The sequence below is a fragment of the Polypterus senegalus genome, chromosome 1 (assembly GCF_016835505.1).
Source record: "Polypterus senegalus isolate Bchr_013 chromosome 1, ASM1683550v1, whole genome shotgun sequence".
Lineage (NCBI taxonomy): Eukaryota > Metazoa > Chordata > Cladistia > Polypteriformes > Polypteridae > Polypterus > Polypterus senegalus.
Genome location: NC_053154.1, coordinates 1746073 through 1758287, shown reverse-complemented (window position 1 = coordinate 1758287; position 12215 = coordinate 1746073). Strand labels below are relative to the sequence as shown.

Genomic DNA, 12215 nt, shown 5'->3' with positions numbered 1-12215 from the left:
ATGAGTTACCTAAAAGTTTTGGGGTTACTTTTGCAGCATGATGTAATTTTATCCACTAGAAGGCAGCAGAATATTATCCTGAGAGTCATTCAGTCTTTACACTGTAATGGCTGTTCATTACTGTCACCCCAATTCTGAGTCAGGAATAACCGTAATTACAATAGAATTCTGAGCCCGAGGAATGGTAGGGGTTAATGCCAAAGAGGCTCAAGGACTTTTATATAGCCATTCATGTTTCCATTATTTCACAATCAGATTATTGTATTGCACTAAAGTTGGATGTTAATCAGTCTGCTTTATCTTGGTTACAGTTATTCCAGAGTGCAGATGATGGGATGTCACTGGTACTGTGATGAGGGTCAGTATACTGGCAGGTTTGACCGCTCTCCATTGGCTTCTGGTGAGGTAGAGGATACAGTTTACGACAGTGGTTCTCAACCTATAGCAGGCTCTGGGGGTGCAAAGTATCAAAAAGGGGGGCGCGAAGATGTGAAAAAAAGAAAGCAAGTATCGAAAATATGAACAATACATCTATTGAAACCAAAACAAATTAACTTAAACTACATTCTTATACTAGAAAAATAAATATAGAGTTAGATAAATGTTGCTAAAAGTTAAGTAGGTATAATAAAATATGCATGATATATCATTAATTAAAAAAGAACAAATTGGTATTAGTGGGCTCCTTTCAAAAAAACGTTAGGGAGGGCGCAATTAAAACTGTTATGAAAACTCGGGTCGCAAATACTTAAAGGCTGAGAAATGCTGGTTTAAAATGTTGCTGCCCACTTTGGCTCTCCGTTACCTCACTGAATTTCTCTGTCCAGTGTCTGTTTGTGTGTCTTTATGATCATCAGGACAGTAACTTTATAATATTTCACATTCTCACTGTAAATCAAAGGCAGATTTCAGTAGCAGCCCCTCAGCTTTAGAACAGACTACCACTGTTTATTAGGAGACCACCTTCTGGCTGTGCCTCTAAGGATCAGCTCAGGGAGTTTTGTGAGCTTTTGTTCTCTTCTCATTCTGTGTGATTCTGTTTGGATGTGCTTTCATTGCTTTATTTTTTATTGTTTGTTTATTTTGTGATTTTTAGCTTTATTGTGTGTTTTATGGTATTTAATTAAACTTTGTTTAACTTTGGAAATTGTATTGTGCTATAAAATGACCCTGACAATGCTGACTGACACTTTATGGTCTCCTTGCTTTACATGGTCGGCTCTGAGTGACCTTGTCTGCTTGCCGCTCAGGTGGCGATCTCCCGCTCAATGAAGTGACGAGTACTTGAGTTCTGTGGTCACACGCCATCCAGCGTCACAGATCTGTTCATCTCAGTCAAACTGTAACAAACCGCGCGGTTTAACTCTTTTAGGGTGGATGTCGACTTTTGTCGACAGGAGGGGTTGAGGGCGGATGTCGACTAAAGTCGACATCCACGGATAGAGGGTGATAATCAGCTGTTAATGGCGACAAATCTCACTGTCACGTCACAGGCATTCCCTCTGTGCTTGGAGGAATGCTAGACTCGTTGACTCTGCAACTAATCCTAGCATGTGCGTGAGCTGTGAAATGTAAACAATGGCAAGATGGCATTGACATGTGACAAGGGAGCGAAGCGAGTGCAGAAAAGAAAACACCCGGCAGACAATGTTTTGCGCATTATCACTAAGTCGGACTCTGATTTATCAGAATCAGATTTTATTGACGGTGATCAGGAGATCGAGCAAGAGAGTGAGAAGCCGGCATCAGCTGATCAAACACCAACCGATGCCGCGCCAGCAGATCTGCTGCCAGCTGAGCGCTTTGCGCAGCCGATGCATCTACGGCAAGGTTCGCATGGGATAAATACACAGACATTGATCCGTTGAGATCCGATCTGGCTGCTGGACTTCACAAGTCGGCATGGCTTGCTGTTGGACACGACAGATCACCAGCTGCTGTACTTCAGGCTGCTCTCTCCTGATGCTGCTTTTCAGCTACCGTCAGACGAGACAAACAGGTAGGCAGAGACATTTTTTGAATCGCGGGCTGCGTTTGCATCGCATTCTCGTTTTTCAAAGTGTAAACCCACAACAAAAGACGAGATGAAGTGTGCTGTGGTATTACAAATAGAGATGGGACAGAACTGGTGATATAACTTCAGGGAGCATTGGTCCAAACGTGCTTTGTCCCCTGGTGGCTTTGGACAGGTTATGTAGCATGGTGATAGGTACGTGCTACTGCTGCAAAGTTTGATTCACTTCTGTAATAAACAGAAGCAAATCCCATGGGGTGAGCCAGGCTATAATGCCATGCATAAAGTTCATAAAGTTTCAGAAGATGAAAAGAGGTGACAATACGGTTTTCATGCGGGCAGAAAACTTGGTGGCAGTGGAATGGCACGATGGCAAAAGGGTGACTTGTCTCTCTACAGTACACACTAACAATATATGTGAGAAAGTGCAGCAACAGACAATTGAAAAGTAGGCACAAAAGCAACACGTATTGTAAGCAGTGCAATGTGGCAATGACTGAAATTGGCTGCTTTGGACCGAGATCAGACTTTGCAGGACTTTGCTGTGTAAAATGTATGTGATATGATTGTGAAATCATAGAGTATGCAGGCTCATACAACATGCAAGACAGTAATATTTGTCAAAAGTAAATTATTTTATTGATTTGATATGCTAAACAATTGCTTTGTGTTCTTTTTTAAAAAATGTTAGTTTTTGGAAAAATATTCAGCCCTGGGAGATAAGAAACTAAAAAAAAAAATTAGCCCTAAAAGAGTTAAAGTCACTCCGAGTCTGTGCTGTGCTGCTGCTCACTTAATGCAGAATTTGGCCAGCATCAATCTGACACTTGACCAAACAAACAGACAAAAACAAATAACACAGAAGAAATATAAAATGAACCAATACTACAGGGTGGGCCATTTTATAGGGATACACCTTAATAAAATGGGAATGGTTGGTGATATTAACTTCCTGTTTGTGGCACATTAGTGAGGGGGGAAACTTTTCAAGATGGGTGGTGACCATGGTGGCCATTTTGAAGTCGGCCATTTTGGATCCAACTTTTGTTTTTTCAATAGGAAGAGGGTCATGTGACACATCAAACCTATTGGGAATTTCACAAGAAAAACAATGGTGTAACTTTATTTCTTTCATGAGTTATTTACAAGTTTCTGACCACTTATAAAATGTGTTCAATGTGCTGCCCATTGTGTTGGATTGTCAATGCAACCCTCTTCTCCCACTCTTCACACACTGATAGCAACACCGCAGGAGAAATGCTACCACAGGCTTCCAGTATCCGTAGTTTCAGTTGCTGCACATCTTGTATCTTCACAGCATAGACAATTGCCTTCAGATGACCCCAAAGATAAAAGTCTAAGGGGGTCAGATCGGGAGACCTTGGGGGCCATTCAACTGGCCCACGACGACCAATCCACTTTCCAGGAAACTGTTCATCTAGGAATGCTCGGACCTGACACCCATAATGTGGTGGTGCACCATCTTGCTGGAAAAACTCAGGGAACGTGCCAGCTTCAGTGCATAAAGAGGGAAACGCATCATCATGTAGCAATTTCGCATATCCAGTGGCCTTGAGGTTTCCATTGATGAAGAATGGCCCCACTATCTTTGTACCCCATATACCACACCATACCATCAATTTTTTTGTTCCAACAGTCTTGGAGGGATCTTATCCAATGTGGGTTAGTGTCAGACCAATAGCGGTGGTTTTGTTTGTTAACTTCACCATTCACATAAAAGTTTGCCTCATCACTGAACAAAATCTTCTGCGTAAACTGAGGGTCCTGTTCCAGTTTTTGTTTTGCCCATTCTGCAAATCCAGTGCGCCGATCTGGGTCATCCTCGTTGAGATGCTGCAGTAGCTGGAGTTTGTAAGGGTGCCATTTGTGAGTAGCTAATATCCGCCGAAGGGATGTTCAACTAATGCCACTCTCCAGTGACATGCGGCGAGTGCTACGCTGTGGGATCTTGCTGAATGAAGCGAGGACAGCCACTGATGTTTCTTCATTGACAGTTTTCATGCGTCCACATTTTGGGAAATCCAAAACTGAACCAGTTTCACGAAACTTAGCAAGCAGTTTGCTAACTGTAGCATGGGAGATGGGTGGTCTTGTAGGGTGTCTTGCATTGAAATCTGCTGCAATGACCCGGTTACTGCGTTCACCAGACATCAACACAATTTCTATCCGCTCCTCACGTGTTAACCTCTGCGACATGTCAATGGCTGTAAACAAAGAGAAACTTGTAAATAACTCATGAAAGAATAAAGTTACGTTAAAACCAAGCACACCATTGTTTTTCTTGTGAAATTCCCAATAAGTTTGTTGTGTCACATGACCCTCTTCCTATTGAAAAAATAAAAGTTGGATCCAAAATGGCCGACTTCAAAATGGCCACCATGGTCATCACCCATCTTGAAAAGTTTTCCCCCCTCACATATACTAATGTGCCACAAACAGGAAGTTAATATCACCAACCATTCCCATTTTATTAAGGTGTATCCATATAAATGGTTCACCCTGTATATTTAGATAAATGAAACCATCTTAGATAAATAAACTCTTAATGGAAGTGCATGTTAGCTTCTTCTACTAAGAAGAATACACGACAGAGCAGAGTTGAGGAGACTCAGAGAAATAAGCCTGCTTAGTTGAAGCAGAGGTGACAGAATGGAGACCTCATCCTGGTCTTCAAAATTCTCACAGACATCAGTAATGCAGATGCAGCCAAATTCTTAGGACTAAATGGAGACTCGTGTATTTGTGGACAACCCGGGAAATTGTGCATTTAGGACTGAAGCAAGGAAGAACTTCTTTACATTAAGAGTTGTGGGATTCTGGAACAAACTGCTGAGCCATGGAGGTGAAGATGACACCTTGACAACTTTTAATTATCAAGCGGGGTCATTTTTGCTAAATCGCTTGTAATTCGACCTCTCCAAATTAGAATCATTGCTGTTATTGAACTATCTGGAGTATAAACACATGTCTGGTCTCTTTGTAAAGGTCACATTCTCTAGTTTCACCCTTAGTAGTCACAATCACTGTAGGTGTGACTGATCAAAAGTTATGCACATTAGAACTCACAAAAAAAACAAATTTTTTTGTTCTTTTTTACGAAAATAAAGGAAAATAAAGCTGCAGTAGGTAGGTGGGGACAGAAACACACGATGTACCAACAGAATAACTTGTTGACTACTCACATTTCAAATTTGAAAAGAATACCAGTAAAAATGACATTTTGACACCAGTTTTTATGTGGGCATGTCCAGGGGCTTTTTAGAGGGACCATTATCCACATTTTGTAACATATGGAAAAAGTGTAATAACTTTTGAATGCTTCAACCCACAGATATCAATGAGGGCTCTACTGAAAGCTTACACCTAAAGGAATCTATATCTACACACAGTGTCACTCTATTTGTTATGGAAATTCATGTTCCATAATAAAAACAATAAAAAATACACATTTCTATGTAAAAATAGTCAATACAAGTCTTATGGGCCAAAAATATATTTATATTTTTTATTTTTTACTTTTTTTCTTTATAAAATGCACACAAACTATATATATTTCTTTTACAAACTGTTACAACACAGCTCAGCGTTTTTCCATGTGCCACTTGATGGCAGCACTCACTAGCAAGCAGAAAGCACAAGGGCGTGGCACGTCGCTCTCTGCCATTAGACGTTTCCTGGGCCGGTTGAATACTTTCAACGCTGCATACGCATCTATTGTTTAATCGAAGCGTTTATTTACGTTTAAACTTCTACTTTTATTTATATTTAAACTGCGAAAAAACTTGGCGAAATCACAATAAACAACCACGCACCAACTCTGCAGACTGGCACAAATGCCACCTTCACGCAGCTCTGATCGCGTTGTTTACAAGTTAGTATGGCAAGTTACATATCAAAATGCTCGGCTGCTCATTGGCTGTAAGTTTTGAGTGTCAGTCACAGTGTCCAATCAAACTGGTAGATTCTACCAGAGTTTGAAGCAGACGTCATTGTCTAAGCTTTCTGTGACACTGGTTGGCTATACGAGGTGCCAGTCAACCCCAGACCCGTCGTAATTGGCCAACTTAGGTGTCTTTCGAAAGCTAACACTTCCGTGTTTCATGCGGTAGCATGGTTATCGCCGACAGAAACAAATTACGTCTAATATGAGCAATATAAGTGAAAAAAAATTACTTAGGTGGTCTCAAGTTATGAAACGTTTTCTGGAGTTTTTGTCCCTTTGAGAATATATTGTGTGTTTTGGACCTAATCGTTTTACTGGATTATATTCGCTGGAGCCTTACGGACACAATGGGATCAATACTGCTCGGAAATATTGATGTTTGACTTGCAGTGGGTCTTCAAAGGTAGGCACAGTCAACTCTTAAAAGTATGTACTTCTCTGTATAAAAGGCTTTAGTGTCAGTGCTGTGGTTGTTGTGTGTCAAAATGGTTTATATCATCGGAAAGACGAGACTTTGAAGTTTCATTTGATGGGTAGGGTGTCGAGATGCATGGCAGATGGGCATGCACACATTAGTGCAACGTTTTTAAAACGCTGTTATGTCCCAGGACCGGTACGTGTGTGCGGTAAGATCTGGATGAGATGTTTGGACAGCTGAGCTATTAGATAAACAAATGAGTGACAAAAGGACTGAATGGCCTCCTCTCGTTTCTTGAATTTCTTATGGATTGGCAGCTCTTCATATTCACATAAGGACTAGATGTGATTTTGGCAGCGCAAGGAAAACGATGTGCTGGTTTGAGGTCTGCTGCACACATATGTCTGTTCTGTTAGTAATAACTCACCAAAGATGATTGAGCAAACAGTATAGGATGGCAGACTCAGATTTCCTTGTGCCCCCTCATCTTGGACACTGGATGTGAGGTTCTTGTTGGATTTAGACCACTTTCTTCTCCATTATTTGTTTTATTCCGCATAAGACGGTAGTCATTTTCATTTTCCTTTTTTAAACTAGCATGATTTGCCTCATTTTTGCTACTTCAGTACTCCTCACACTCTCCAAACTCCAACACACACAGTACTTTGGCTCCTGCAGGTCCCCATTATGCAACCACTAGGACTGATTCTATTTGTAGTAGCAATCATATTTGCTGAAATTAATATTTTGCACACTCAGAAAACTAACACAAGGTTAATAGAACATTTCAGACCTTACAATGAATCTGCTGATATGCTTTGTTGTTTTCTTACAAATACTAATTTGTCTTCCTCAAAAGACATGTTGAAGATAAGAATTGTTCTAATAGGTTAGATGTGTCAGTCATAGCGGACCTGCCACTAGAAAGCCTGTGATTGGTTAGGGTCCATGCATACTTAATCTACGTATTCATTATTGTGATGGCTTACAAGTCGACACTGAGGTGGACCCCGTAGAGCCTTTGGTACCACCGCGGTGCTGCTGATCTAAATGTGGCCGTGTCTATCAACAAGGGTCTTACTGACTTAATCCACCACACAGAGAGTGACACTCGAGTTTTTCTTGAAGGAGACATTAAACACCTGAGTATGATGACAAGAACAGAACACGTTTAATAATCAAACTGTACAAAAGGACCACTGTGTCCAGTGACTGTCAGAACTTCTATATCAGAAAGAACAAGCAACCAGAAAGTCATAAAAAGTGAAAAAGTACAAACCTGACTGTAAAGAAAAACCTGCAGTTAGAATACTGACTTCATTAGCATCATTGTTTTAAGTTTAAATTCCTAATCATAAATTATTAAAGGAAAAAGTCAACGTTGGAAACCCATAATAAAGGAAAACAAAATGTGAAATTCAGACTCGTCATAATTACACCCAAGAAAAGTTCTGCCCGACTTCTCTGTAGCAGCCCTGCGCTCAATACGGCCCTCTGCTCGAATGTCGCTTGTTAGTCTGACTTTGGATATTTCTGTTTCAAAATGGCTGTGTGTCAATAATTAGTTAAAACATTTGCAAGTCCATTGATTAACCATTTAAAACATAAATGACAGTAATGTACAGTATTATTATTTCTATTTCCTGCACTCTATTCTGTGCTACTTGTAGGGTTTTAAGGCCCCCATCAGTATAATAACCTCATTTAGACGTATTTTTTGTTTTGCTCTAAATTTGTATAATAACACAGTCATCCGTGTTTTGCGGGTCTGCAGCACACTATAAATATCACATTTTTTCACAGATTTTTTACTTGAACCCACATCTCCTCACTAAAGTGGCTCATCTTCTACATGAAGCTGCTCCTATTCAAATCCTTATGCAGATGCCATTCCTCCACCTTTCTGATTTTGCCTTTATTTTTTAAATAACGTGTATCAGAACGAGTCAATGTCCGTCACCAGAAGGTCCAGAAAACAGATGGACACCTCAAAGTGTCATTCAGCCCTGGCTATGAAGTGGAGTCTGATAGCTATGAAGGTGAACTACAAACAGCATGTCTGTCATATCAAGCAGCATCCACCATGACAGAGCGACATGTCCTCACACATACTGTCCATCAACTACCAATCAGATACGAGGAGCTGAGGTGTCGTGTGGTGGCTCAGAAGACTCCAACTGGTGTCTTGATGGTCCTGTAAACCAGGGGTTCTCAAACCTGGTCCTGGGACACCCTGTGGCTGCAGGTTTTTGTTCCAACCAGATTCATAATCAGTGACCACACCTGATCACACTGATATTATTTTTCCTCTTCTCTTATTCTACATTTAGAAAAGCATAGCAGCATTCATCCATTATCCAACCCGCTATATACTAACTACAGGGTCACAGGGGTCTGCTGGAGCCAATCCCAGCAAACTCATGGCGCAAGGAAGGAAACAAACCCTGGGCAGGGCACCAGCCCATCGCAGGGCACACACACACAAAGCGCACACTAGGGACAATTTAGGATCGCCAATGTACCAAACCTGCATGTCTTTGGTGAACTACTGGCTACAGGGTTTCTGCAAGAAGAAAGACATCGGGTTCATCAACAATTGGAATCTCTTTTTGGAAAGGCCGCGTCTCTTCAAGCGTGATGGCCTGCATCCGAACAGTTTCAGCGCCGGTCCTCTCGAAAACATATCGAAGGTAATTCATTTTTCTTGACTATCTATCTCTGCTCTTAACCCCTTCCAAAATGATACTGTTGTGCTAGGACATGATAAGTGTTTAATAGAATCTTCTGTTAAAGTGCACAACATTAATACTGTAATAAGCAATCTCAATGCACATAGAAAACCTAGGAAATACGGCATAAACTCCAATAATCTAATTAAAATTACTATTTTAGAGGAACAATGTATTAAAACTGGGCAGCATGGTTCCTCCCACAGTCCAAAGACATGCCAGTTAGGTGGATTGGCGATTCTAAATTGGCCCTAGTGTGTGCTTGGCGTGTGGGTGTGTTTGTGTGTGTCCAGCAGTGGGTTGGCACCCTGCCCTGGGATTGGTTCCAGCAGATCCCTGTGACCCTGTGTTCGGATTCAGTGGGTTAGAAAATGGATGGCTGGATGTATTAAAACTATAAAAACAGATCACAGATTAAACAAAAAATACACACAGAACGGCACTAATAAAAATAATTTAGTTCCTATTCCAAATATCAATAACGCATATAATATTCATCTCTGCCCATCCGAAACATTAAATATGGCACTATTAAATGTTAGAGCTCTAACTAACAAAGCGTTTTTTATCAACGATCTTATCAGTGATAAAAAAATAGATCTTGAAACGTGGCTTAACTCAGACGGCGCTGCAGTTTTAATCGAATCTGCGCCTCCGGATTACAGTTTTACTCGTGCGGACCGCCAGGGAAAAGGGAGGCAGCTTGGCTAACATTTACTCGAGCCGATTAAAATGTAAAGATGTCAGTTTTGGTAAGTTCAAGTCCTTTGAGTATCTCGCCGTTGTTATCCATGGAGATTCTCAAGTTCTAGTACTATCCGTGTATAGACCTCCTAAATATAACGCGTCATTTTTTGAGGAATTCTCTGACTTAATGTCAATTTTAATTACTAACTATGACACACTCCTAATAGTTGGCGACTTTAATTTTCATATAGATAATCAGTGTGATCTAAAAGTAAAAGAATTTATGAACCTCCTGGATTCTTTTGATTTGAGACAACTCATAAATCAGCCTACACATAAAGCAGGTCATACGTTAGACTTAGTGATTACTAAAGGACTGAAAGTTGATATAAAACAGATCATTGATATTGGTCTATCAGACCATTTTCTTCTACTTTTTAATATAGAAATAATGATAAAAACACTCATGAGAAGCATATTGTTAAAAAACGCTTCTTTGACTCAGCAGCAGCTTTAAAACTTACAAACATTTTAAGCAATCAGTCCGTTTATAGTGCCAGCTATAATAGCGAGGACAATGTAAATAGTAAGGTGGAAAGATTTAATTCTAAAGTGAGAGCTGCTGTTGACATAGTTGCACCTGAAAAGACAGTGAAAAATCTTCTAGCATTGTTATACCATGGAAGACCCAAAGAGTGTCTGATTTAAAGAGAACATGCCGTAGAGCTGAGCGTCAATGGAGGAAGACTAAACTTACTATCCACCACGAAATATTAAAAGTCAAAATAACAGAATACAATAACACTGTCCGTCTTGAGAGGCGCGCTATTTCTCTAAGATTATAAATAACAATGCTAGTAATCCCAGAGTCTTATTTTCTACAATTGATCGCCTACTAAACCCAGGTAGCTCAAAGGAATGCCTCCTAAGTGCTTCCAGTGAAACCTGTGAGGCTATCGCTGTATTTTTCAATCAAAAAATTAATGATATTAGAAATAACATAGTATATCTCCCCAACACTAAGGATCCTCCTAAACCCCAACATCCTGTTATAAACAAATTAAACTCTTTCACTAGGATAGATTTACCTGATTTAAAGAAAATAATCTCTCAATTAAAACCTCCACCTCGTCCTTGACCCGATACCAACAAGGTTTTTCAAAGAAGTATCAGGCGTGCTAATTGATAATGTTCTTGACATAGTAAATTCATCATTAGATACGGGGGTCTTCCCAGACTGTCTTAAGACTGCTGTAGTTAAACCCCTACTTAAGAAACATAATCTTGACCCTCAGCTCTTGAAAATTTTAGACCCATCTCTAACCTGCCTTCTTAAGTAAAGTTCTGGAGAAGGCAGTCATTATGCAGTTAAATGATCACCTAAATAAACATGCTATTCTTGATAAATTTCAGTCGGTTTTAGAACAAATCACAGCACAGAAACTGCACTCGTTAAAGTAGTAAATGACTTGTGGGTAAATGCAGACAGAGGCCATTTATCTGTTCTCATCCTCTTAGATCTGAGTGCTGCATTTGACACCATTGATCACAACATTCTTAGAAATCGCCTTAGTCAATGGGTGGGCCTCTCTGGCAGTGTCTTAAATTGGTTTGAATCCTACCTGACAGGGAGAAAATTTTTGTTAGTTGTGGAATTACAACTCAAAGACACATGATATCCATATGGTGTTCCACAAGGCTCTATCCTGGGTCCGCTGTTATTCTCAATCTACATGCTTCCGTTAGGTCAGATTATCTCAGGGCACAACGTGAGCTACCACAGCTATGCTGATGACACACAGCTGTACTTATCAATAGCACCTGATGACCCTGATTCTATTGATTCACTAACACAATGTCTGACTTGTATCTCAGAATGGATGAATAGTAATTTTCTCAAGTTAAATAAAGAGAAAACTGAAATCTTAGTGATCAGCAATAATGGATACAATGAGGCTATTAGAAATAAACTGGATACATTAGGATTAAAAGTCAAGACGGAGGTAAAAAGCTTAGGGTGATTGTTGACTGTAATCTGAATTTTAAATCACATATTAATCAGATCATTAGGACAGCATTTTTCACTTAAGAAACATAAGTAAAGTTAGACCTCTTATATCACTGAAAGATGCTGAGAAATTAGTTCACGTTTTTGTTTTCAGTCGACTAGATTACTGTAATGCACTCCTCTCAGGACTACCCAAAAAAGATATAAATCACTTGCAACTAGTGCAGAATGCAGCTGCTAGAATCCTAACTAGGAAAAGAAAATCCAACACATTTCTCCAGTTTTGATGTCACTACACTGGTTACCTGTGTCATTCAGGATTGACTTTAAAATTCTGCTTATGGTTTATAAAGCCTTAAATAATCTGCCCATCTTATATATCGGAATGTCTGACA

The 12215-nt window shown here is 40.0% G+C and overlaps 1 protein-coding gene across 1 annotated transcript in view; it reads right to left on the bottom strand.

Moving 5' to 3' along the window:
- Positions 1-7381: 7381 nt before the first annotated feature.
- LOC120517430 overlaps positions 7382-12215 on the bottom strand; it is a 31182-nt gene continuing 26348 nt past the window's right edge. The window contains exon 3 of the mRNA XM_039739762.1: positions 7382-7538. Coding sequence (XP_039595696.1) covers positions 7382-7538 — 157 coding nt within the window. The remainder of the gene's footprint in view (positions 7539-12215) is intronic.